At 43.2% G+C, this 27,928-nt stretch overlaps 2 protein-coding genes across 2 annotated transcripts in view; both read right to left on the bottom strand.

Moving 5' to 3' along the window:
- COPRS (coordinator of PRMT5 and differentiation stimulator) overlaps positions 1-475 on the bottom strand; it is a 14,923-nt gene extending 14,448 nt beyond the window's left edge. Inside the window, 2 exon segments of the mRNA XM_044676245.1 lie at positions 156-415; positions 418-475. Coding sequence (XP_044532180.1) covers positions 156-415; positions 418-475 — 318 coding nt within the window.
- A 3,346-nt stretch (positions 476-3,821) lies between these two features.
- Positions 3,822-27,928, bottom strand: UTP6 (UTP6 small subunit processome component). Its single transcript, XM_044676244.1, has 19 exons — positions 27,837-27,928; positions 26,039-26,123; positions 24,514-24,555; positions 22,379-22,471; positions 21,548-21,595; positions 19,588-19,651; positions 18,774-18,892; positions 16,880-16,957; positions 15,911-15,992; positions 15,478-15,559; positions 13,836-14,023; positions 11,671-11,750; positions 10,148-10,225; positions 6,822-7,001; positions 6,411-6,491; positions 5,683-5,792; positions 5,090-5,156; positions 4,548-4,620; positions 3,822-4,101 (listed from the first exon to the last, which is right to left on the bottom strand). Exons 1-19 carry the CDS (start codon positions 27,926-27,928, stop codon positions 3,944-3,946), a joined length of 1,800 nt encoding a protein of 599 aa, XP_044532179.1. The 3' UTR covers positions 3,822-3,943.

Below are 27,928 nucleotides of genomic sequence, written 5' to 3'. Positions count from 1 at the left end.
CCCAGCTCCGGCCCGGAGGCGCCGCTCCCGGAAGGCCCGTGCGGAGGAGGTGTGGCGGCCCCGCGCCGCGGTCTCGATCTCGTCTCGCCTCGGTCTCGGGTGGGCGCGGGGAGGGGGGGGCGGAGGGAAGAGGGGGTGAGAGCCTCCGGCCTTACCGCCGCTGCCCTGGGCGGCTCCTCCAGCGGTTGAGGCTCCGTCTCGGGCTCGGACTGCGCCTCCTCTACCTGGGCCCGTGCGGCTAGCGAAGACTGCGACTCTCCCTCCGGGGCTGCTGGCCTCTCGCCGCCCCCGGCCCCTGCAGCCAGCGGCTCCATGCCCGCCAGTCCCTGAGGCGCCGCGGCCTCCGCCGCCCCCACGTGACGACCTCCCCATGCTGCCGGCCGAAAGGCAACACGGAACGGCCAATCAGAGGCGGGGGCAGGGTCTGGGTCACGTGGCCGGTCCTGGGCGGAGCCTGCCTGCCGCATCGGCCCATTGGTGGGAATCCCGGGGGATGTAGGGGCAAGTGGTACCAGAAGGAGGCGAGAAAGGGCTCAGCAGGTGGTTGAATGCTGCTCGCGCCAAAGCCGGACTGGCCGGACTGACCGCTCCTCATAGTCCGGGAAAGGGGCTATTTCAGGAGAAGTCGTCGGTAAAGAGGACAGACCCATGGTCGGCTGGAAGGGGTCTTGGCCGTACTGCAAGAAGCAAAGAGCCTGGGAGGGCGAGCGAAGTGCCCCGAATGTCAGCGCTGCCCCCAGGAGAAGCATGAAGGCCCGCTTGGCATTTAAATCCTCAGCAAGCCGGCCCCAGCTAGCCTGTTGTCCATTTGTGCATCACTTGGATCCAGCCAAACTAAACGACACGGCCACTGGACCTGCTTTTTCTGTCCCTGACCCCTGCCTCTTCAGCAACCTAAGTCGCTCCCCCCAAAAAAAAGCTCAGCTCTGCTGCCTTCTGCAGGAAGACCGGCCCAAATGCAAACTATTGGGACCCCTTCTCCCCTGCCGTGGTATTTTTGTTACATTTAGGTCATAAATTGTCTCCCCCAACAAAAGGCCCTCGGGGCCTGGAGTTTGGTTTGGAATTTTGTATCTGTGACACACTAGATGCCTAACCAATTCTGGTCGCTTGCTGAATCTAGGGGTTTTGTCCATAGTCTCCAAACACAAGAGGCTTTCCCTCCACCTCAGACTCGGCCAAGGTGAAGACTTGGGCAGGAGTAAGAGCCTGTAAAAGCTTCATTAATCCCAAAACCAGAAGGAGGAGAGCCTTGGAAATCTAGTCGGGTCCCCTTCACTTTAAGAGGACTTTGTTCCAGGCTAGGGAATTGTAGGGTCTCTATTCTGAGGCAGCTGCAGGTCTACATACCAACCAACAAGCATTGTCTCCTTTTTTAAGGCGGAGGGGATTAAGTGACTTGCTCTGTGATATGCCAGGCACCATGCTAAATGCTGAGGATAGAAATAGAAAGAATCCAGATTCTCTTGGAGATTCCATTTTAATGGGGGGGGGGGGGGGCACATCAAATTCATTGATGAAGCTATTAAAATAAGAATAAATGTAAAGCAGTTAAATAATAGTTCTAGGTAAATTTGGGGGGTAGAACCTGGAAGATGAGAGGGCCTGTCTGAAATCCAAGTGAGAAGACAGTGCCTACAGAAGGAAAGGTCAAAACGAAGGCATTCAGATGGGAGATCCTGCATCACTGTGAGGCTGAGGCCCAGCTCAAGGTCTGGAGCAAAGTGGAAGGAGTAATGTCCAGGATGCTTGGGAAGATAGGCTGGAGCCAAGAGATAAAGTGCCTTAAAAGTGACACATAGTTTATATTTTCTCATAGAGGCAGCAGGAAGAAGAGTGACCCTGTCAGATCTACTTTTATATATGGTGCCTCTAAAGGGGTGGAAGTGAGGCAGGGAGCCCAGCAGTTCCCAAATATTGTAACAAATGTTGTACAATCCTATAATATTCTATGCTCACCTGTAACATTCAGTTAATCCCTTTGGAAGTATCTCACTGGTACCTTCTATGGAGTTCAGCTCAAGCAACCCCCTTTTCTCCTTAAGCTCACACCTTCCCCACTACCATGTACCCTACAGTAGACTGGGCTAGCCCAGCCAACAGACATTGCTGGGGGCTATTCCTTATTTGCTTTTTCCCATCCTGACCCAGGCTTACGGTCATGGTCATGTTCTTCAGCTGCCACTAGAGCCAAAGGATGAGGGTAAACGAGAAGAATCACCCTATACAGTAATACTCAGACAATGGCTCTCTCCATGGAGCTGCTAGGTGGTTCACTGGTTTGAGAGCCAGGACTGGAGACAGATCTTGGTTCAAATGTGGCTTCAGACATTTCCTAGCTGTGCGACCCTGGGCAAGTCACTTAACCTCAGTTGCCTCACTCTTACCACTCTTCTGCCTAGGAACAATTCTAAGACAGGAGGTAAGGGTTTGAAGGTTTTTTTTAGAGAAAAAAAAGAAAAACTTGGGACACACTTCTAGGGAAATCACTTAACCCCATCTGCCTAAAAAAGAAAAACTTCCAGCAACTTTGCATTAGACATGACAGGCTTGTAGCTTTAGTTAACTGTGACTCAAATTCCATCTACACTCTCATCCCCTCCCACAGCATGGATGTTGGCCTTAAATCTCTTCCTGGAGAGGTATTTACAAATGCCTATTAGATATTTCTACCTTGATGACCCTCAGACTTTTACTAGCATCCCCAAAATATCCTCTTCCTCTCTAAACCCTTTCCTAAAAGTTCCATCTCAGAATTAGAGCCTAAAATGTAATCTAATACAATCCTGACCTGAAGAATACCCTCTGAAATACTTCTAATAATTGGTTACTTACTTGGGATTGAAGATTGTAATGGGGAGTTCACTACCTATTGACAACTTTAGAAGTGGACAGATAGCTCTCTATAATCTTCAAGAAAATTCTAAGAGTCAAAATCTACCTTCTGTAACTTTCTGACATTGCTTAGTTCTGCCCTCTGGGGCCAGGCAAAAGAAGTCCAATCTCTATCCCACATGACAGCCCTCCAGATACTTGGAGGTTATGTTTCACCCCACCCAAACCCACACCCACTACCCATACAAGTTTTTTCTTCATGTTAAACACCACCATTTTCCCAGTTACCCAGGCTACAAATTTCAGATTCACCTCCTTTAGGCCAAGATCCAAACCCCAATCATTTTTTCCATGCCTAGATCTCTGAAATGTTTTGCAATATTCTTTTGTATATAATCTGTCCTTGGTAAGAAACTGTAATCTTATTATAGTCACAAAGCATTCCTTTGTTGCTCTTCAAGTTACCTCCTAATCTTGATTCTTCAGGGATGGATATTTCATTGGCTTATGGCCATATAACATAGATGGGTAATATTTTTAAACTGAAGTTTCCTGAAGTGTGAGGACCCCCTGCCCCAAATTTATGCCTTTTTCTAGGCCTATAATATTTTATGATCTCCTAAGTATTTTCCAAAGACAGGACAGACAAGTATCTCTTTCTCTCTTCCTCCACCAAACTACATGAGGTAAAATACATCTTGGGGGCTTTTCAGAAAAATAATTTTCTTCTTGTTTCTCAAAACATAAAACACAGAAAGGTCAGGACTGAGGAGACAAGAGAACAAATTTTATTTCCCTCAGCTCTCAATGACCCCTGCCCTAAATCTAGAAGGGAAGAATAATAATATTACAGTTTTATCAGTTCTGGAAGTCTGTGGGGCAGAAGAGGTTTGCTTTTGCTCTGAACAGACAACAGCATTTCACGAATTCTCTGCTCCAGATTGAAGATACAAATGGGAAACCCAGATCAAGTGAGCCTCCAGATCAAGGGTGAGCCAGCAGAGTTCAGTATTTATTAGGAATCAAAGATAAACATCTCTGTACAAACAATAGATTCTACCAAAGGGATTTATAAAAAGAGTTCATGAGTTTGGCTATGCAGCTCCTCCTATAGCTGGCCAATCTGGAGTAGGCTATACTTGGCCACAAACTCCTCCACCAGCTCCCCTTGCAGCATCTTCATGGCTCTCCAGTGGATTTGCCCACAGTTCTCTGGTTTTCCAAAAGGGTGGCTCAATTCTTCCTTGATGTAATCCAGCCAAAGGTCTTCAAAGGAGAAAAATCAGTCACACAGTGCATGCACCTCTGGCCTGCTGTCCCAGGACTGAGCAAACCTTTGGCCTTCACAAGACCCAAGCGTTCTAGAGGCCCAAAGAATTGTTATCAACTCCCCCAAAATGATGCTCTAGGCCAGGGTCCTTCTTTCTCATATAAGTGTGTTCTGATTCACTGCACAGCATTACAACTGGTTTCCTTTGAAATCCAATGTATTTTAGGCATTTTAAAAATGTGATGCCAAGAAAGAGCTCAAGGCTTCACCAGAAGGACAGTCCAAGGGGCCCAAGACACAAGAAAGACTAAGAATGACTCCACCCCTCTCTAAAGATAAGGTCCCAGAGGTCCAGATTCCAAAATGTGTTTACAGGAAAGTCCTACCCACATGTACCCCACCACCACATACACACACTTCCAATGAAGAAAAGGCTCCTTACCAGAGTTCACAGAACCAAACTCTCGCAAGGCTCTCTCATAGTATTCTCTTAAGTTCAACATTTTGCAGGTTTCCTAACAAAAGAAGCAGAGAAAAAACCTCAGGATACAGAGCAACCCTTTTTTCAAGGGCCTAATTCAGCTCTTTTGGCTATCCTAAATCCCAACTATTCCATCTCAGATTAATTTCCTTCTCATCTTCTCAAGAGAAGCTGATATAAGCAAAAATGAATAATATGGAATCAAATGGTATCAAGTGACATTTGTACAACCCACTGGAATTGCTTGTTGGCTCTGGAAGGAGGGAGGGAAGAAGGGAGAGAAGGAAAATGAATTATGGAAACATAGAAAAATGTTTTTAAAAAAATAAAATGTTAAGATTAAAAAAAAAGAGAGAAGCTGATAAATATTGCCTATGCCTTCATATAACAGAAGCCGTAGCTAAGTCTCTTTCTTACCCCCCTTCCCCCCAAACTGGGCAGGGAGCACTCTCAAAATAACTAGGAGGCAGGGAGGCAGTGACCAATGGGCCCCATTCACATACCTGCTCCTTTTCAATCTGAATCATCCTTCTAAAGAACTGAACAGAAAATGGGCGGTTTTCACGCAAACTAGAGAAAAGAAACATGTTTATTTCTTCCATGTGTCATCACTGTGGAAGAACATGGCCTACAGCAAGGAAGGCCCACACAGCAAGCAGCAGTGAACCAGGCCTGATGGACCAGCTCAGGGGCTCAGGCCTGACAACCAGCAACACTGATCACGAGGGTTTTCAATTTGCAATGACTTCCTCTTTGTCCTCACCCTATTTCCCATCCCATCCCCACTCTTTCTTCTATCCCTCATGTCTTCATTTCAAGAGTCAACTTAAAAATTCCTCATTCTGGACATAGACTTGCTGTTTTGGTTTTCTTTAGTGAAATGTTATGAAATGCCAAGATTCTCATTAACTGTCAGTTATAAGCCTGTAGCATCTACCTGCAAACACCAGGGCTCCAACGCATCTCTACTATATATTGTGTAACGAGGCCACAACGGTCACAAATAGCTTTTTTTGAAAGTAGGCATGATAAAGAGTATTGCAGAGTTCAGCTATGAGGAAAAGGTCAAAGTGAGGCATCTGCAGGGGCAGTCTACCTGATAAAGACTTTTTTTGCCTTCTTGTGACCGCCGGTCCGATAAGCCCAATCCAAGTATTTCTCTTTCATGATCACAGAGTCAGCAGGGACAGTAGCAAGAAGAGATTTCTGCAATGTGAAAGAAACCATTAACAATCTCCATAAGGAGAAAGCACCTAAATGTCACCCCAAAGCTAACCCACTGGAGAGCTAGAGGATTCAAACCACTAAGGGACTGAACTGGCAGCCATAGAAACAGCCTATTTGCCAATGACTGCCCTGAATGAAAAATCATTTGTTGGAATAGCTAGTTGGCTCAGTGGATAGAAAGCCAGGTCTGGAGGCAGGAGGTTCTGGGTTCAAATCTGACTTCAGATACTTACTAGCTCTGTAAACCTAAGCAAATTACTTAACCCCCATTGCCTAGCCCTTACTACTCTTTTGCCTTGGAACCAATACATGGTAGTGATCCTAAGATGGAAGACGAAGGTTTAAAAATAGTCATTGATTCTGGAATCAAACCTCTTGAGCTTAAGGAGACCTCAGATGGCACAAGAGAATGAAAACAGGGAGATATGGATCAGAGATGGGATTAGAACCTTCTCATACCCTGCCTTGTGTTTAGTCTCCATTGAGGATTACTAAATTTATTACAAATGCAAAAAAAGCAAAAGAAAAGAAGAAATAGCAAGTTGGATGACTAAAGCTCAAACATCCACCAGTGACTTCCCCCACATGGGCCCACACCTGAAAGAGAGCTTCAGTATCTTCTTCACTGTGGGCACCTTCACTCCACTCCAACCACAAACTCCATAATGGCAAACAATCCTGCAAACAAAACACAAACTGAGAAAAAGTTCATGCCTGTAAGCTGCAAATTATGGGCACTCTGGGATCTCCCATGAGCCACCTCCTTTGTGTCAGGCAAAAACTAACAGAATAGTCCCTGCACTGGGGGAAACGTGTACGATTTCCCCTCAGGGTGATGGCCAGATTTCTCAGGAAGGGACAGCTTTAGGGAAACCTCCACCCATCTGCCACCTGTGGATACCAGGTTGCTGCCCAGACACAAGCCAGCTCCACCAGCTGGGTACCTATCTGGGAACACGGCCCTACGACCTCTCAGGCTCACTCCTAAAAGCAGCAGGACTCACAGACCTTGGCTTTCAGATGCCGAAAGGCTTCCTCAAAATGCTCATGGACTTCACTGTTCTCCAATCTAATCAGCAGCTGCAGCTGTAGCTGCCACATGGTGATGGAGTCTCGACAACAGTCAGTCATGCCCAGGGCCACTCCCAGAGCCACCTCTGTAAGGTCCAGGCCCATTAATAAGTCAAACTATGGAACAGAAAAGAAGGTGTAATCAGTTGGCTACTCCATAGCCATGGATAAGGGAGATCGAAGCCACCAGAAGACCCAAAACAGTCAGATGGGAGGGTCTCCTTCTCTCTCAGCTCTGGTCTATTCTTTGTGGGAGGTGAATAAACATAACCCCAAAAAAAGGAGAGAGACAGTGAGAAAGGAACAGGAGACAGAGAGTCGTGATAATTCAGGCTTGGGTAACTGACTTGTTGAGGAATAGAATGTACTAGAACCATGGACCCATCCTTTCCTTCTCAAAAAAAAAAAAAAAAAAAAAAAAAAGACAGAAAGAAAAGATAAGCCTGAGAAGCTGCCTCATGGAATAATCACAGTGCTGAACTTGGGAGTCAAAAAGACCCAGGAGCAGCTGTAGGACCCCCAGACAGGAATCTGGTAAAAAAGAGGAGTGATGCCTGCAGCACTGTTCCTGCCACCTCCCATCCAGGGCTGCTGTGAAGCTCCAACAAGATGTTTAAGTAAAGCAGTCAGCAAATGTAGAGGGGCCTGAGACTGGGCAGGGCTTTGCAGGGAATAGAGGCTTGTCTGGGTACAGGTTCCATTTGAGTTGAGCTGCTTACTACAGGACCTTGGCAGAACCCCTCTATATCTCTCTGGGTCTAAGACTCCTCCACTATAAAACTGAAGGTGTTATTTTTAAAAATGATGATGGCCGAGATTAGAAGGGAGAATAGTATTTTAATAAAAACCATGTCGATAGAGACAAATCATTAGACCACGCACCTGTAAGTATTCAAACTGCCGCATCAGCCATCTACCTTTTGTCTCTTCCCGCGCCTAGGTAGCTAAAGAGGAAGTTCAAAGTCACTTCCCAATATTTAAAGCCGTCCCTCACCTTGAAGACATAATCTAAAACAGGAAATCCATTCGACCACTGGAAATGTAGTTCCAAATATCCCAAGTGATTTTTAAATAACACATTACCCACCTGAGATCCATTGAAAAAGACTGGTCTTTTTCAGTGGATCTTAAACCAAAAGTAAAGAGGATAAAAGCTAGCTGCATTGACAAAAAGCCAATTTGGGGCAGTCCCCTATTGGTATAAGAGTGTCCATTCAAAATAAATGCATTCAACTCATTTAACCCCCATAGTTCAAATTTGGTCTTCATGGTCCAGTGGAGGTTCTTTAGGCATCTTTTGGTGCCTCCACCAAACACGTTCATCATCTGGATTCTGGGAAGATGGCAAAATCCTTATCCTGAAATTATTCTCAAAGAATTTAAACTACATTATAGATTATAAAACATACATTTTCTTCTGAGAATTACATATTACTTCCCTAAGATTACTCCTAAAGGAATAAAAATTGACTTGCAATATAGATTATAATTCAGACATCATGATCATAAAAAAACTTAACACACATTCCCCCGAGGGAAATTTTAACTAACACATTATTCCCCTGAAGAGGTCAGCCAAGGATGCATGGCTGAGTGAGTCACGGGGGTGCATGAAATCAATTAGCAAAAGAAATAATAAAAAGAATAAAATTCAAAAAAAAAGGAGAAAAAATTAACTTGTGAATGAAATGTAAAATGTGCAAAAAATGTAAGGAAAATAAACTTATAACAGGCCTTTGAATCAAGGCCCAATTAAAGTGATTTAAGCAGTTTGCTATTACCCAGTCAGGGCCAGGACTTATAGAAAATTGCCATTCTCTATATATAGAGAGAGAAATAAGGGAAATGCCTTTCTTTGATCTGATTGCCTTCAACTTCTCAGGGAAATGAGCCAAATAAATAACCAATCTTAGGTGCTTCACTAGGAATTTAAGTTGAGGGGACCCACGTCCTCTAAAGTTTTAGAAAAGACTGGGACTCCAGAACTCAAACCCCAGATTTTAAGCCCTACAGTATTGGCAACAGAACTTCCGCAATCCATGCAGATTCTCAGTCAAATCTCCGTGACCATGTGGTTCAGCACTTCTCCTGGAATCAGACAGAGGCATTAAATCACAGTCCCATAGTCTCAGGCTCTTCAGGTATTTGCATTAAGCTTATATCACTGTAAAATCAAAAAAAAGGATAAATAATGATTATATATGTACTTCCAGTACAAGATGAGAAAAAGGAAAAATCAATTGCTCTAATTAAAAAAATGTTTTAAAAATTAAAAAAAAAAAATATATATATATATATATACACACACACACATATAGCTTAGAACTAGTGATGCACCTAAGATTGGTTATTTATTTGGCTCATTTCCCTGAGAAGTTGAAGGCAATCAGATCAAAGATCCAACGGGTTTCCTGTTTTAGATTATGTCTTCAAGGTGAGGGACGGCTTTAAATATTGGGAAGTGACTTTGAACTTCCTCTTTAGCTACCTAGGCGCGGGAAGAGACAAAAGGTAGATGGCTGATGCGGCAGTTTGAATACTTACAGGCGCGTGGTCTAATGATTTGTCTCTATCGACATGGTTTTTATTAAAATACTATTCTCCCTTCTAATCTCGGCCATCATCATTTTTAAAAATAACAAAGGGCAGCTGAGAGTTCAGAAAAGCCTGCTAAGACGTGTATGAACCGAGGCAGAATGAAGGGAAGAAAACCAAAACGATAACACTGAAAGACAAAGTACTGAAGACTTAAGACCCCTGACTGATGCCATGTCCAACTAGGACCCCAGAGGACCAAGGCTGAAGCCTGGCTGCCCATCTCCTGGGGGAGCTGAGGGACTTGGGAGACATACTCCCAACTGTGGTCAGAAAGACAATGTGCTTTGCTCGACTCTGCATAATTGTTATAAAAGGAGGGAGACAAAAGAAATCTTTGTAAATGGAAAAAAATGAAAGAAAAAAATTTTCAAAATAACAAGTGCTATGAGCAAAATGGTCACCATCCTGTGATGCAGCTGGTGACGAGTCTCTTATGAATACAAGTCCTCGAGTGACAGCTTCACCAGGCCCAGCACCAAGGCCCAGCTTGGCAGGAGCTGAGGAGCTTGTCTGCACTCTCCCCCTGCCCACTCCCACCCCCTACACCAAAACCTCAAGAGCCCAGCACCACTTCTATTTAGCAAGAAAACATCCACAGAGGGCTAGAGTGGAGCATGATTCATTCAAGTGGCTGCCAAAGACAACACTGTTACCCATTTCCTTACCCACGGCTGGTACAGGTCTTCAGACAGCAGTCTGGCTTCATGGGCCCTCTGGAATACTGCCATCACCCTCTCCTGCCTCTGAAATCACAAAGGAAGGACTCAGAGTCCGTTCCACAGAACTCGTCAAAGGGCCTGGGAACTTGAATAGGAGCAGTTTGGCAATATTCCTAACAATGTAGGAAGGGAAGCTACTGCTCCCCAGTGGTGAAACTGCAGTGGAAACCAAGGGGGAATATAACATGCATGGATGGATGGCCAGATAGATAAATGGATGGACGGACAGGTAGATAAACAGAGAGAGATAGAGAGAGAGAGATGGTTATAGACAGACATCTATTAAGCCCTCATTATGTGCCAGGCACTTTGCTAAAATCTGGAAATAAAAATAAAAACAAGCAAAACAATTCTGCCAGCCCTTGGGGCATCTATATTCTAATGGGAAGAGACATGTAAAAAAGAGCTAGTAGAAGGCAGGGGGATGGACACTAGTGTTGGCAAGGCATGAAGATAGCCTAGAAATGTGGTCGGAGCCTGGAACCAGGCAAGTAAAAGCCAAAGATGGCCCTATAATTTGGCAGAGAAGAGGCAGAAACTATGACAGGCTCATAGGATCAGTCACTGGAGGGAAGGACCAGGGCCAGCACAGCAAGGGGTCTTAGAGACCTTCTGCCAATACTCTCATTTTACAGATGAGAAAAATGAGGCCTAGAAAAGCTGTAGGATTTACCCAGGGTAGTTTAAGTGGCAGAGCCATTGTGGAAGCCAATTTGGAACTGTGCCCCAAACACCAATATCCTTCAGTAATGTGCAGACCTTGACCCAGCAATACCACTACTAAGACCTCTACCCAAGAGGTCAAAGAGGAAAAGAACACATGTATATAAGCCTATCTATAGTTGCTATGTTTGTGGCACAAAGAACCCAAAACCAAGGGCTCCTCACATGCTCTGGGAATGTCACGAAAATATTATTATCCTGTAAGAAATGATGGAAGGGATGATTTCAGAAAAACCAAGAAGATTTATACAAGCAAAGGGAAGTAAGCAAAACCAGGAGAATAACCAATAAAATAACAACATCGTAAAGACAAACAACTATGAAAGCCTTAGATTCATGAAGCATCCAACCCACCTTCTGACACAGAGGAATGGGATTGAGGCATATACTGTTTGAGCATGGCCAAAATACAAACATTTTATTTGACTGTGCATCTTGGTTACAAGAGGTTTTTTTTTTCCTTTTTTTTCCTTAATGGGAGAGGACAGAAAATAAAATTTTTAACTGAAAAAGTAAAGACGGATACACGAACAGACAGATAGAAGGAAGGAAGTATGGATTTAATGTGTACAATCTGACCCAAATGACAAAGGTTTTAAAATTCTGTTGGTCTGCAGAAAATCACACCTTATTTAAGGCAACAAGGCTCTGAAAATAGTATTTTAAAATGGTTTGCCCATTTTCAGGGTATCAATGGGTAGGTCCAAAAGATGTTCCCTGACCAAGAGATATGACTTAAGCCTTACCTTATCTTTTAGCTCCTTGCTATTTGTTTTCCTATTAAATCGCTCCAAGCAAAAGGTGATATAACACTTCCACATGGCCTCTATGAAGACAGAAAGATCACACATTGATGATAACTGTATTTTGTTTTGTTTTGAAACCCTTACCTTCTATCTTAGAATCAATACTATCAGTTCCAAGGCAGAAGAGCAGGAAGGACTAGGCAAAGGAGGTTAAGTGACTTGCCCAGGATCTCAGGAAATATCTGAGGCCATACTGGAACCCAGGATCTCTATCTCCAGGCCTGGTTCTCTATCCAATGAACCACCTAGTTCTAACACTACTTTCTTGGCAGAAAAAAACTTAAGTTACCCCTATCTATGTGGTGCACTGTAGTTATTGAAAAAGTAGTTCATTATCCCAGGTTTCTCGAAGAGAAAATAAGGAATCCCAGTGATATTGCAGAGCCAGGGATAGGGAAATACCATAAGGGTAAGAAATTCTACTCAATATATATCTTAGGGTATTATCAAAAAGGAAGGATAAATGAAAGGTCTTTTAAAACATATTCTAAAATAAAATAACTGGCAAAAAGAAGAACTTTACCTTACACCAAGCAAACTGCTACGATTATAGTTATCCCTTCCACATCACAGGGGTTGGGGGTTTGGTGCACCCCCTGAGATCTGGAAAATGTGAATAAAATTTTTTGGCCCTCCCTTCATACAAGACAAGAAGTCTGAATTTTTCTTTTTTTTTTTTAATAGGGTGTTTACAGCACCTATTGTAAATTTTGGGGAAAGTATGCATTTCTAATTTTCTAAACACTCTTCTATATCATTTGCTGGTCTTTGCCTTTCATCTGCGGCTTCTGCAAAACTCCCCCAAAATTCCCATTTAATTTCTCATAGCAACCTGCAATATATCAAAACCACAATGGGGAAGGTTGCAATGTGGAAGAGATACCTGTATTACTATCAACATTACTCTATGAACAAAATTCAGTCACTACTATACAAAAATCATTGAGAACAGTCTGGATGGAGAAAAAGGAGAAGGGAAGAGGCAAGAAAAAATGGGGAGGAGAGAGGCTAGAAAAGGAGGAGTTAGGCTAGAAAAGAGAGGGAAGGAAGCAGACCTGCAAGAGGTTTTCTTTGCTTGTTTGCTGCTTGCTAATTCATTTGGTTCTAGTTTATTAAATATCGTGTTTTATAGAAAATTGTACCCCTTGCTGTATTATATGCGTTTTATTATTTTTGTCGAATTATTTCTTCCTCCTAATATATGTACTATGAAAGGTTTAGACCTGGGGTCGGGCCCTGCCTTGACACATACTGGTGTTTGGACCCTGGGCAAGTCACCTAATCTCAGTGACTCATACAACTCCCTGAGGCTCTAAGTTACCTACCTAGGAGTCACTGGTCTGCTGGTCTGAATCGAGAAGTTGAAGGTCTGACTTGGCAAAAGGAGATTCACAGGAGGCAGTTAGGTAGCACAATGGATAGAGTGCCAGATCTGGAGTAGGAAGGACCTGGGTTCAAATCTGACCTCAGACACATCCTAACTATGTGATCCTGGACAAGTCACTTAACCCCTAATGCCTAGCCCTTACCCCTCTTCGGTCTTAAAATTGATACTAAGACAGAAGGTAAGGGTTTTTTGGTTGATTTTTTTAAAAAGAAATTCCTAGGTGTCTAGACCAGCGATGGGTGATTACAAATTTAAAAACCATCCTTACCTTGTAAGCTATACAACCGAGAGATAGACAGGCCAGAGTCTGCCCAGTCTAGACCAAAAAAAAAAAAATGCCCTGGACAGGGCATCTCATCAAGAGAGATGGAAAGTCCTAAGGTTTGTAGACTTCACAGTCACAGAATGACAGATCTGAAGCCAAAGTTCTAAGAGCATCCAGTCCAACACACTCACTTTATAGATGGGGAAGCTAAGGTCCATTTAGGGAGAAGTGACTTGCCCAAGATGAGCCAGGCAGGATGCAAGTGGCAGCTAGGATTCATACCTGGGTCCTCAGACTCCCACAGCTGATGCCTCCACCAAGAAGTCTACACCGTAAGAGCTACCCCTTAAACCTTCTGGTGGAGGGCAGGGTTGGCACCATTCACCATGGGAGCTCAAACCCATTTCAGGCACAGAACCCAGGGTTCATTTCTTCATTGGGGCCAGAACAAACCTGTAGCCAGAGAGCCAATGGCCTCCTCGTAGACAGCACACGAGCGCTCCTCCCTCCGGGCCACCTCTGTGGCCTTCATGACTTTCCCTTGTGTATCGGATGCTCCAGGGAGCTGGGAATCAAGCTCCAGCTCTCGCCGGGCTACAAAATCCCAGGTAAGGGGGTCCCCTCCATGAAGAACCTGCAGGCTGGAACACATAGACAGCTTTCTCCTGACTGGCCTGGCCTGTGGAGCTTAACTCCACTGAGAAGGAAAGACTGGCACAAGGCTTTAACCTTTTAATAACTTGAAACCCATCACTATAAATGGGGAATATGGAAACGTGTATTGCATGAAAGCACTGATTTAACCAATATCAGATTATTTAGCATGGGGGGTGGGGAGTAAATTGCAAAATGTCACAAAGCAATTGTCAAAAATTGTTTCTACATGTAATTGTAAAAAAACAAATTCGATTAAAGATTCCCTGGAAAGAGCTTTCAAGCAATGCTATCCATCTGGGTTCCTTTAATGTCAATGGATCTCAATAGGAAAAGGGAAGGGAGAGAAGGAAATAAGCATTTATGTAGCACCTACTATGTGCTAAGCACTTTATAAGTATTATCTCCTTTGATTCTCACAACTGTCCCCATTTTACTATTGAAGAAACTGAGGCAGAAAGGTGTGAAATGATTTGTCCAAGGTCACACAGTTAGCATATTTTAATTTCCTGACTACGAGCCAAGTGCTCTATCTACTACACACTAGAGTTCAAAGCCCTGACCTCCAATCCCAGCTCTGGCCCTTACAGCTATGAATTTTAGGGAAAGCAGCAGCTCTGTGCCTCCATTTCCTCATCTGTCCACTGTCCAATGTGGCAGGAGCAGTACACAGGGCACTGCTACCCCTCCACACATCTGCCAGCCCCTGCCCTGGAACCACACTGCCCAGCTGGAGCACCCCTCCCAATGACAGGTGGTCTCCTGAACAACTGTTCATCACCCCTTCTTCATGATTATCTTGTATTCCTACATCGACTCCAGGCTCTATACCACCCTCCCCCACTTGCTTCTTAGAACAGCCCCAGCTCTGCGGGCCAGGCTGGCGGTGTCTGAAGCATCAGAGGGTCCAAGCTGGCTGGGGAGACAGGGCAAGGCCTTCCCCAACCCCTCTCTGCAGCCACGCTTGGTCATTCCATTTTTCCAGCACTCAGCCCCCCTTCTTTGGCCGCTGCCTCTCCATTCTACATGGCGGTGGTCACTGCCTTTAGGTGGTTCAGTGGCCACAGTAAATCTGAACACTGATCTTCCTAGGTAGAGGACTTGGAGTCAGGGAGACCGGAGCTGGAATCCTGCCTTAGACCCTTTCTAGCTTTGTGACTCTGGACAAATCATTTAACCTCTGGGGTGCCTCCTCTACTTTACACGTAAAATGGAGAGAACAGTGCCTACCCTGCAGAATGACCATGAGCAGGCCAATGAAACAAGTTAGGAGAAGCACCGCTTGAGCCTGCAGACCTTCAAGCACTTTCTAAATGCTGAGGATGAGAATGAAGATGAGGACGATGCTCGCTTCATGTCCCTTCCTCAACTTCTCCCTAGCTTAAACTTGCTTTGTTAGGTGTCAGGTAATGACATTTCCCCACCTCCTCCATTGACTTACTGTTCATAAATCTCTTTCTGAAGATCTTGGGCAAAAGTAAATAATTTTGCAATTGAAAGTAATGAGAGATGAAATTCGGCCCCTAAAAATAAAGTTAACAAAGGAAGAAATGATGTCAGTAAGTCTACAGAGCAAAGGAATGGCCTTTCTCTGCTGGGTTTTGACTTTCTGTTGACTTTCAACTTGTCTGCATTTTCAGTCCTTTGGTGGCATCTCACCCCAGGCCCAAACTTCATCTAAATCTCTCTTGTTTTGCCTGGCACAGTACTAGGCACCAGGCACTCACTAAATACCAGTTGAATGTTTAAGTAGGTGCCAGTGGAACCAGGCATTTTCCAAGGATGATCTCATCTCAGGAGACACCCTGGCTCCTGGGCTGCTTCCACCTATCCAACCAAGGGATCCCTGCTCCCCACTACAGTAAGAGGCATACCTTTGATTTTACTCACAGCTTCTTTATAAATAATTCGGGCTAAGCCACCATTCAGGATTTCCTCTGGATAATCCAGCTCATCCTAGAGAGTGTTACAAACACGAACTGCTTGAGAAGTAGCAAAACACAGCAGGAGAAACAGAGTTGTGACAACTGGTTTCTAACTACCCAGGGAAACCTCAGAAGACCAAAGTTCTTGAGGTCTGTTTCCTCAGCTATAAAAGAAGGCTAAACTAAATAGTCCCTAAAACTCTTCTTTAAAATGATTCCTATCAGGGTAGCTAGGTAGCAAAGTAGATAGCATGCCAGGCCTGGAGTCAGGAGGACCTGGGTTCAAATCTGGCCTTAGATGTTTCCTAGCTATGTGACCCTGGGCAAGTGACTTAACCCTGACTGCCTAGCTCTTTTACTGCACTTTTGTCTTAGAAGAGTGTTTAACAAAAATAAAAATAAAATAAAATGATTCCTGTCTCTGATCTGCTCATTATGAGGATAAGGGAAAAGAAACAGTGAAGGATGGACAGAGTATGTTTTAATCCACATCATCTCATCCCTTCAATTCTTTAAAATAAAAGGAAATTAAAACAAGTTTTAGAGAACTTTGCCCAGTGATTTTTTTTGTTTGGCCCTTTGTAAAAAATCTCAAAAGTGCTTGATAAATTTCACCTTTCTTCCAGTTCTATTTTCCAATCACCTCTGCCTAACGCCCACTTTTCAGACCACTTCAATGAGCACCTTTCGGTGGAGCACCTGTAGGTTTTCCTATCCCAGCTGTTACTAAAACCAAATTTGTGGAGGGCTCTCTTCTGTATCTGTCACTTTCAAGTAAATTAACAATCTTAGTTCTATGAGGACAAGCAGGTCAGGTACATAAATGAACAGGGACCCCTGCCTCCACCACATGGACTTACACAGACATTTCTGACAAAGGCCCCAACCTTCACCAGTTGCCCAAATTAAGGATCTTACCAAATCTATTTTGGCTCGTTCAAATTCCTGTTTCTCTTTCCTCTGTTTCTCAGCACTCATTAGTTCCATCCTAAAATACTAAAGATGGGAGTGAGAAATAACTTTGAGGGGAAAAAACCCTTTTTCCCTGCCTCCCCCCCAAAACCAAGCAAAACTAGCACCTACATGACAGCCCAGGTGTCTTATGGGTAAACAGAGAATCAAAGCAACAAGTTTCCTACAAGCAGCATTGACCAGGTACTGAACCTGATTTGGCCTATATATCAGTAGTGTGTCCCTGGAAAAGTCACTTACTCTTAGACTCAAGTCATCTAAAAAGTGGGGCAAAAACCATGAGACAACCGACCTCAGAGGGTGTGTAAGGATCAGATGAATGGAGGTACATAAAGTGCTCTGCAATCTTTGGCCAATTATTACATTATTAATGATAATCATATGGTTAAAGCTATACATTTTTTCAAACAAAATATTAACATTTGTCTTCTGTGCCTTGGTTTTCAAGATAATACCATGCTTAACGTGACAGTCAATTTCCTAAAGAAATACTATTTTTCAAAAGCACAAAGAAAACAAAGGAGGACATGGATCTTCAGAAAGGCCTAGAAGAGGCCAAAGAACAAAAGCTCAGGGTTTTTTCTTTGCTTGTTCTGCAGGTTTAGTAAACTAGTTCTTCCATATTTCATGAATGTATCTAATGATATGATTTTGATTTTGTTCAGAATTAAGTTTGTAACTAAAAGGCATGTTAATAATAAGAGTATCAACAAATTATGCTGGAGAATCTCAGGAAAAGATGTTTCTGATGTCATTTCAATTAAATGACTCGCTGAAACTACAATACAGATATGACTTCTATTAAGGCCTTTAAGATGAGACCAAAAATCCCTTCTCTCTGAGCTAAAATGAAAAAAACATTGATGAAGGGTAGCTAGGTGATTCAGTGGATAGAGAGCCAGGTCTAGAGACAGAAGGTCCTGGATTCAAATCTGGCCTCAGATCCTTCCTAGCTATATGACCCTGGCAAGTCACTTAACTCCCATGGCCTAGCCCTTAGTGCTATTCTGCCTTGGAACAGATACACAGTATTGACCCTAAGACAGAAGGTGAGGGTTTTTTAAAAAGAAAACAACTGAGGAAAAGTCATTGATGAACTGAGTCCTGCTGCCTGGATTACATATATGCTGAGTTGTCTAAGACAGCCTGAATTTCTGGTTTAGTTGGTCTAATGCACCAACATGGGAGAAATTCCCCTGTGAACTCTGACATTTATTTATCCTGGGAGAGACAGGCCGACTACATCCTATGGACCCCCCGAAGGAGGAAATCATAAGCAAAGCATGGTATAGTCCCAAGAAGAGGAAAGAGGAAAAGAAGAAAAGGCAAACAGGGAACAGCTCAAGAAGGAAGGAGGAAAGGAGCAGAGAGGGAGAAGGAAGAAGAGAGGAGGATGACTGGCCACCATGCTCACTTTCCTTACTTGAACCACAACTAGGTTCAAGCTGTACAGCAAGACGGCTCCCATCTCTACCCTGGCCTGAGGTCAGCACCCACCTAAGGAACAAACAGTTCTGCAGGAACCAATTCAGCCCCAATGCCAGGGCTCTAATGAGATCTTTTTTGTTTTTTAGAACTTCACTAGGTATAGTATAAAGGAGAAGTCTTTAACCCAGGGCTCAGGAAGTTGGTTTTGTTTTTGTTAAAATACTTTGATCAGTGGGCTTCCTTTGTAATCTCATATAGTGCCCTCTACACCTTGAGGCTTTTTTACCTTTAGAAGAGGCTCCACTTGAAGGTGTGGCTATATCCAAAGCAATACAACCCACCTATTAACAGGCACCATTAAATAAGCACAGGGGCTTTACCATTACTGGATCCCAAGCTGAAGCATACTCACTTCTTGATAAAGTTTGGGAGACTCTGGGTGAAAACGCAGAGCCCGAAGAAAGAGATTCCTGGCACTTTCTGAAGAGAGGCAATCCTCCATCTCCCATTTGGCTGCCATAATCCACAATGCTGTCCAGTTGAGGGGAAAAAAGCAAACCAGCTTCCACCACTGATAATCAATAGCATCCCACCCCCCCAACCCCAACAAGAAATCCATTGAAATCTTTTCATCCCTTATAGCAATAATAGCAGAGTTCAATACTAAATAACTTAGCCATCAAGTTGGAAAATAAATTGTTTTTTAAATTATTTGTAAAGGACAAAATGCCGTCCTTTAAAATCTAGGTCAGTCATTTTCCCTGCTCCTTAAATCCTACTTTCTCAAGGAGAACCTGAGAGTCCAATAGGGATCCCTTCAAAATCCAGCCACTTACACTCTCCTACATCTGTTAAAGTAAGGTCCTTGGAGGCGATCCAGGCAGGTTAGGTACCTCCTTCCTACCTATTGTGGCTGGGCCACAGAGATCTATCATGCCCTCCAGCCCAGAGTCACTTCTAACTGTATATTTAAAATAGCTGAGCCCTTACAAACAGACATATAAAAAAGAGCCCTGGGGGCAGCTGGGTAGCTCAGTGGAGTGAGAGTCAGGCCTAGAGACAGGAGGTCCTAGGTTCAAACCCGGCCTCAGCCACTTCCCAGCTGTGTGACCCTGGGCAAGTCACTTGACCCCCATTGCCCACCCTTACCAATCTTCCACCTATGAGACAATACACCGAAGTACAAGGGTTTAAAAAAAAAAAAAAAGAGCCCTGATTCACCATACCTGGTTTGTTTGGATGAATGGCCAACAAGGAAGAGAATATTTTACTAATTTGAGTTTTGTTATTCTGAAAGAGAAAAACAATTCTGCCTTAAGTGCAAAGAATTATCACTATCCACACGTCACCCATCTTTGTCAAATCATTCACATCTTTTACCCAGGCCCCAGAACATTGGAGATGCTCACAATGAGGCTCAGACCAATTATCTTCTGCTGGACACCAGAAGGCCAAGATTCCCAAGCAACCACACTTAAATTTTAACCAAGATGATTATCTAAACACTCCAACTCCATTGACAATGTAAATAAAAACAATGCCATTAATAATAAACTGCCATTTACAAAGTCTACATTTACAAAGCACTTTACACATACAGGATGTCCTCAAAGTATTAGTCATGCTTTAAGCTATTAAAGCTTTAAAACTCCACTAAAGGGGCAGCTGGGTAGCTCAGTGGATTGAGAGCCAGGCCTAAAGACAGGAGGTCCTAGGTTCAAATCCGGCCTTAGCCACTTCCCAGCTGTGTGACCCTGGGCAAGTCACTTGACCCCCATTGCCTACCCTTACCAATCTTCCACCTATAAGTCAATAACCAGAAGTTATGGGTTTAAAATTAAAAAAAAAAAACTCCACTAAGGTTTTTAGGACAGTCCATATTATCTCCTGTCCTCCTCTAAACAACTCTAAGAGGTAAGGGCGAGTGGGCAAGCAGCTAGATGGCTCAGCAGATTGAGAGCAAGGCCTGCAGATAAGAGGATCCAAATCTGGCCTCAGATATTTCCAGGCTAGGTGACCCTGCATAAATCACTTAACCACCATTGCCTAGCCCTTACCACTTGGAACAAATACACAGTATTAAGTCTAAGATGGAAGGTTAGGGTTTTAATAACAACAACAAAAAAGAAGGGGGCAGCTGGGTAGCTCAGTGGATTGAGAGCCACACCTAGAGATGGGAGGTCCTGGGTTCAAATCTGACCTCAGACACTTCCCAGCTGTGCAACCCTGGGCAAGTCACTTAACCCCTTTTGCCTAGCCCTTACTGCTCTTCTATTCCAATACAGAAGGTAAGGGTTTAAAAAAAAAAAAAAGGTATGGACTATTATTACTTCCATTTTACAGATGGGGCTGAAAGGATAAATGACTTCCCCACAGTCACAAAGAAAACTGGGGTCTAAGATGGAATCAGATTGTTTCCTATGTTCCAATCTTCCTAGAGCAAATGAAAGCTACATTTGAGTTTCTTGATCTTCACCTGTAAGAGTGGTTCTTAACCATTTTTACACCATGAATTTCCAGGGAAGTATAGAGACCCCTTTTTAGAGTCATACTTTTTAAATGCAAAGAATTAAAAAGAGAGCTAATGATATTGAAATATAGTGATCAAATTATTTTTAAAACCCAAGTTCAAATTATTTTTAAAACCCAAGGTAAAACCCCTGATTTATACTTAAAAAAAAAAAGAGAGAGGGGCAGCTGGGTAGCTCAGTGGATTGGGAGCCAGGCCTAGAGACGGGAGGTCCTAGGTTCAAATCCGGCCTCAGCCACTTCCCAGCTGTGTGACCCTGGGCAAGTCACTTGACCCTCATTGCCTACCCTTACTGCTCTTCTGCCTTGGAGCCAATACACAGAAGTTAAGGATTTAAAATTTAAAAAAAAAAAAGAGAGAGAGATTTTTATGACTCATTTAAAAAGAATTAGGGCTGAATTTAAGATGGCAGGAGATAGGTATTTCTCTCTTCTTTAAGTCTATTCCCAAATTATGTGTCTACCTTTTAATGTATGAGGGAAAGAGCATCAACATGGTCATGACAGGAATTTCTTCCCACCCTGCAAGGAAAATAATGAGGCTCTGCAATCATATATATGGCCAGGGGGTAGGAAGACATTATCTAAAAGAAAAGAGAGCCAAGGAAATACAGGGGAAGGAGGGAGAGAAGAGAAAGTAAATTCCTTCATACTTACCCATTTCTTACAAAAAGCTATATGAGAAATCCAGAGCTGAATATCTTCCTAAGGAAAATATATAATAGAAACGACAATCTTTATTAGTATTTTATATAGTCAGAACAAATTTTTAAACCTTGATCTTTTAAATCACCTTCATTTCCAAATATATCTTTCTCATACCTCTAAGCAGTAATTCAATCCTCAAAACAAAGATTAAAAAAGAGACAGAAAGATTGCCCCGTCCCCTTCATCAACTTCATTTCAATCTAGGCAAGGTACAATGACAGATAGTAACAAAGAACAGCAGAAAAAGTTCTAAATTTGGAGTCAGATGACCCCGAGTTTGAGTTTCAATATTGCCTCTGCCCCTAAAAAACTCTGGCAAGACTCTGAGTAAATCCTTTCCCCTCTCTGTAAAAGGATCAGCTCTGAGGGGATGCTGCCTCCTACCCACCAAAATTAGTTGACATTTATTTTAGATATATTTTGCACATATCTAGGCTAGAAGGGGCCTGACCAACCAAATTCACTGTTCCACTTTAAAGATCTAGATAGAAGTCTGGGTCTACCTTCACCCTCTCCCTACTCCCTGCTTATCCTTCCTCCCCTTTCCCAATTCAGTGGATGATAAATAAAGAGAATAAAATATAGCCAGTCTGTTATTACAAAACACCAAAAATGTGTCTGGGTATGGGAAGAAATCACCGCAAGTAGAGTCCTGTGGAATAAGACCTACCAGTCAGCTTGTGCAAATTCTTATGCTCTTGGGTGGGTTTCTAAAATACAGTCCTTGTCTTTACATGCAGCAACAGCTCCCACCATCCACAGAGCCCCAAACCTGCTGACCTTCCACTTTGATGTAGCTCGACGGAAGAGGTTCTGTATTCTGTGCACAATTGAAAACTCAATCTCATCCTTCTTAAAGACATATCTGGTGCGCTAAGGATCAAAAAGCAAAGCCTCAATGTCCAGTATAGACCCCATAGCCCCATTGTCAGCCCAAACACCTGCTTTGCCACTACCAAATTTTTCTAACTCATTCACTTCTTTGTGCTTACCCTCAGAACCCCCTCCCTTCCTCCAGCCCAGTTTAGCCCTTCCTCTAATTCAACTGTTGTGATTAACAGCCTCCTCTAATTAGGCACAAGTCCAACTACATCACTTCCCTAATCAAAACCTCCCTCCAGGGTCTCTAGGTCTGCCAATCTTAATTTTTTTGGATAGCATGGACCCTTGGGCAGTCTGGGGAAGTACATGGACCCCTTTCTCAGAATGTTTTCAAATGCAAAAAATAAAATACATAAAACAACAAAGGAAACCAATTTTATTGCAATACATTTGTCAAAATATTAAAAACAAAAATGTTTCATAGATCTAGCTTCAGAACTCCTTCCTCCCTACCCCATTCTACAATAAAACATAAACTCCTTAGCTTATCATGAAGGCTCCCACCTAACTTTCTAGCCTTATTCCAAAGTCACCTTTCAAGAACTTGACATTGCAAACAAACTACATTCTTAGCTAATTCCTAAATGAGATATTTTCATGTCCCATTCCTAGAAGACCCCTTTTCTGAGTTGGGAATGCCCCCTCTCCCTCCCTCCTGCACCTCCTCATCTCTCCCTTTCAGAGTTCAAGGTATCCTTAAAGATTCAGCTCAGTCAGTACCTTCTTTGGGAGACTCCCTGTTTTGTTCTCAATGCACATACATTCCTGTTTGCACTCATCTATATATGTACACATATACATGTATACACACCCACTTGTAGTTTCTGCTCCCTCCTCCACTTTGTTTGTACTGTATCTGTAGTATATATATATGCTCCCTCCCAACTTGTTCCCATATGCTCATTTCAGGCAGTGTTTATTTCCTCTGTGTCTTTTGTGTCCCCAACCTGTAGCATAGTACCTTGTACATAGTAGGCACTTAATATTTGTTGAATTAAATGAATAGAATTAGAAATGACCATTTGCGATCTCTCTAGAAGTCCAGACCTGTCCCACCAGACAGACGCAACCTTTTATGAACAAAGTATTTGCCATTAAACAAATGTCAAGGGAGCAGCTGAGTAGCTCAGTGGAGTGAGAGCCAGGCCTAGAGACAGGAGGTCCTAGGTTCAAATCCGGCCTCAGACACTTCCCAGCTGTGTGACCCTGGGCAAGTCACTTGACCCCCATTGCCTACCCTTACCAATCTTCCACCAAGGAACTAATACACAGAAGTAAAGGGTTTAAAAAAAAAATGTCAAGCAAAATGAACCAAATCTGATAGGATGGATCCCTTTATATGTGGCCCAGTTAGTATACCAAGCCCTCTATGTCTGTGGCTAGAAAAATGCCCAAACAAAGGCTGCCTGTGTAATAGGGAAAATTTAGATATTATATAGATATATATTAAGGTGTGGTTGCCAGGAATAAACAGACCCAAGTCAGGATCGGTTTTACCGGCTACCAGCTATCTTGGCTCCCTAGAAGCCAAGGAAACCTTTACCTCATTCACATCTGCCTTGACTAAACACTGCAAATCCTTCAAGCTCAAGAGGAATATTTTAATGCACCCACTAGGGGAGAGGGGAGGTGTTAAAATCATTACCAATACGCCTATAGGAGCATCAAGGTGACTTAGTGGATAGTGCCAGGTCTAGAACGGGGAGGACCTGGGCTCACAGCTGGCCTCAGACACTTCCCAGCTGTGTGATCCCAGGTAAATCAAATTGCCCAGCCCTTATCATTCTTGCCTTCAAACCAATACTCAGAATTGATTCTAAGACAGAAGATATGGGTTTTTAAACTCCTGTGGTATTTGCAGACTAAAAACACTAAAACTGAATATTAATTGGTGCCTCCTGAACACTCAGGGAGCACACCAAAATGCCAGCTGCCTGCCCCTCCCAAGTTCCAGCTGGCTAGGGGCAAACTGCCTTAACTATGTTATGTTTTGTTGATTTTTTCCCAAAAATTCTAGAAATGCATTCACTTACTGCTCTTCTTTTCTTGATCAGTTCCAGAAGATTGATTTCATACTACAGAGAAGAAATAACATGGCAGTCAGAACATACACAGAGAAAACAGGAACAATAGTAGAAATTTGATTTTCCAAAACAAAAGAAGTGAAACTAACTGGAGAGCTAAAAACTAAAGATAAGATCTAGAAGGTATAAAAATCAAGCTATATGGCAATCAAGGACTACTGACTGTCAGGCTATACAATAATAATTCTCAGAAAAGTCTTTGGAAGACTACATTTGGTGCTAAGTAAATGTTTACAGAATTGAATCAAATACAATCAGCAGGCTCCCTGTATAACTGGTCCCTTTAGTCAGCACTTCCAAAGCCAAGGAAGTAGATTCTGATTAAAAACCATGACTAAGAATCAGAAGGTTCAGAGGGCAATACCTCAGTCTTCCCAACTCATTACAAACCTCCCACCCAACCAACCCCCACCTCCCCAAAGGCCTCTTTTATCATGAAAGGTCACACTGGTGGTGAGAGAAGGGGATTCATTAAGATTTAGGTAACCACCACCTGTTTATCCTAGGCCCACCAGAACACAGTTATTAAAAACCAGTGGCTGACTCTTCTACCACAGGACAACACAATAATAGCCAACAATTAGTGCTTTAATGTTTGCGAAGTTTCACTTTATATACATATTCTCATTTGACAGCCCCTTGAGGACTTGAGATTATTCTCATAATACCAAAGGATCAAAGATGTGGACCTGAAAGGGCCCCTCAAAAGCCATGAAGTCCAACCCCTCGTTTTATAGCTGAGGAAACTAAAGCTCAGTGATATGAAGTGATTTTTAAGGTCACAGACCTACAAAGCATCTGAGACAAGATTGGAATCCATATGCTCTGATGCCAGAGCCATAGCTCATTCATTCCAACAGCCCAAACTAAGTTTTTTCTTTCTGAGGCTATACACCTCCTGATCCCTCAATAGGTTCTCATGACACTTTCTAGATCTTTCATTTCTCTGAATTTGGTCCACTTGAATGGTATCCCTTTTAGGACTGGGAGCCTAGGACTGAATTTTATTAACTAAATCTTAATTCCTCTATCAACTCTTCTTGAAAACCCATCAAAAAAGAGAATAATTTTAGATGGGCATGACTTGTTCCAATGAAACCACATCCTGGCTGCCTTTTCTTTTCTAAATGTTTCAGGTTAAGTATTTTAAAATCCATTCTACAAAAGTAGCATCAATGCCAAGTCTGCCCATTCTTCGATTAATCAAAAAAGGGATAAAATTTCAGGGAAGATGTAAACATCAAGAGGCAGGTGGATGGCTCAGTGGATTGTGTCAGGCCTGTAGATAAGAGGTCCTGGATTCAAAAATCTGGCCTCAGATGCTTCTTCACTGGGTGACCCTGGGCAAGTCACTTAATTTCAATTGCCTAGCCATTAATTGTGCTCTTCTGCCTTGGAACAGATATTCAGTATCGATTTTAAGACAGAAGGTAAGGGTTTAAAAATAAGAGTAATCATCAAAAAATCCACTTACTTGGATATAATTGATAAAGTCTTCCTTAAAAAGTGCTCTTCTTTGTACTTTGTATTCTAGTGCTGAGGCCTTCCTAATGACAGCCCTGGGGAAAGAAAGCAGTTTAAAATAAAACCTGTTGAAAAAGCCATAAAGTACTTAAATAGCTTGTCCTTTTAAAACTCAAAACCACATTTTAAAATATTTTAAAATTACCAAACAGCAATAGTTAAAATTTCTTTATTCTTACAGGCTTCTCAGGTAGCACAAAGCAAAAAATGAATATAGTTTTGCATAACAAGGTCTCTCTTAGTTCTAGCTCATCTTCCACTCAGCTTCTTGATCTTCCTAAAGTTCAGGTCTAATCACACATTAACCTCCTTACTCAATAAATTGCAGTGGCTTCCTATTATCTCCAGGATTAAACATGAAATACTGTTTAGCTTTGAAAACCCTCCACAAATTGGCTCCATCCTACCTTTCTAGGTTTCTTACTACTCCCCTCTACTTATTCCACAATCCAGCAATCTGGCCTTCTTGTTATTATTCCTGGTTGCCCACCTCCATACCTCTTCTTGGTTGTCCACCATGCATGGCATGCTCTCCTTCCTCCTGCCCTGTCACACTTAACTCAGCACCTGACACAAAGTAGGTGCTAAATAAATGTTTGTTGATTGACTGACCTCCACCTAAGCTTTCCTAAATTTTCTTTCCAGACTCAAATCCCTTCTTCTGCCAGACACTACTTCCCCTCCCCTCTTTGCCTAGGACTTTTGAGATTACCTTCTATTTACAAGGTATTAATTGTGTGCATATCATCTCCTCCCTTAGAATGTAAGCTCCCAGAGGGCAGTGACTGTTTATGTCTTTTGGGGGTATCTATTCCAGTCTTCAGCATGGTGCTTAGCATTTAGAGTAAACATTTAATAAATGCTTCATTTCTCATTTCTTCTACATCTCATTTGAACTGGGTTTTCTACATATTATCTCTCCCATTAGATTGTAAGCTCCTAAAGGGTAGAGGCTGCTTTTGTCTTTCTCTATATCAATTTCCAATGCTCAGCACAATGCCTGGCACATAAACTCTTAATAATGCTTTATCTAGGGGGCAGTTGGAGGCTCAGCGGATTGAGAGCCAGGCCTAGAGATGGGAGGTCCTGGGTTCAAAAATGGTCTCAGACACTTCCTAGCTGTGTGACCCTGGGAAAGTCACCTAACTCCCACTACCTAGCCCTTACCACTCTTCTGCCTTGGAAGCAATACACAGTATTGAATCCAAGAAGGAAGGTGAGGGTTTAAAAAACAATAATGATAATAATGATGCTTTATCTTATTTGTATAGTTGTCTAACTACTACAGTTAGGTTGTAAATTCCTTGAGTGCCTTTCTTTGTATTTGTTCCCAGAGCTTAGCTCAATGCGTGGCATACATCTAGTGCTTAATAAATGCTTGCCGATTTTGATAACGCTGATGACACTGGGCACCTTCCCCAAGATACCAGGACCATCTTTATCCCGGGTGGGCATGGCTCCTTCTACACCTACAGAGAGCCCGGGGCTCAGTACCTCAACGCCAATTTACAGTCTCCCTGCCACTAGGGGGCGCCACCACACCAGAGAGTCCATCAGCCACCTCCTGCGGCAACAGGCAGAGGATGCCCGCGGCACCTCGCCCAGGCAGGATGCCTAGATGAGGCCAGAGGGAGGCCCACGCCATCTCCCGCCGAGAGGGGCGAACGTGACGTAGGCCCGCCGCACGTGGTCCGCATCCTGCATCGCCGCTCCCTCCTGGACATACCCCAACCCCACGGCGAGCTCACTTAATCTCTTTGCGCGTGAAGAGCCCGATTCGCTCCAGCTGTAGCAGCTCCGGGAGCCGGTCCTCGATATGCTGCTCTATGATCTCCGCCAT

Source organism: Gracilinanus agilis, chromosome 4, assembly GCF_016433145.1.
Source record: "Gracilinanus agilis isolate LMUSP501 chromosome 4, AgileGrace, whole genome shotgun sequence".
Taxonomy (NCBI): domain Eukaryota; kingdom Metazoa; phylum Chordata; class Mammalia; order Didelphimorphia; family Didelphidae; genus Gracilinanus; species Gracilinanus agilis.
The sequence above is the reverse complement of the archived record's forward strand: the minus strand, read 5'-3'. Positions and strand labels throughout refer to the sequence as shown.

What these genes read in the sequence shown, in the direction of transcription:
- UTP6 (XM_044676244.1), bottom strand. Translation starts at nt 27,928, where the DNA reads ATGGCGGAGATCATAGAGCAGCATATCGAGGACCGGCTCCCGGAGCTG. An exon ending in TAGCTTTTTGTAAGAAATGG is followed by an intron (nt 19,652 to 21,547) that starts GTAAGTATGAAG and finishes TTTCTCTTTCAG; the next exon opens with AATAACAAAACTCAAATTAG. An exon ending in GCAAGGAGCTAAAAGATAAG is followed by an intron (nt 10,226 to 11,670) that starts GTAAGGCTTAAG and finishes TTGTGATTTCAG; the next exon opens with AGGCAGGAGAGGGTGATGGC.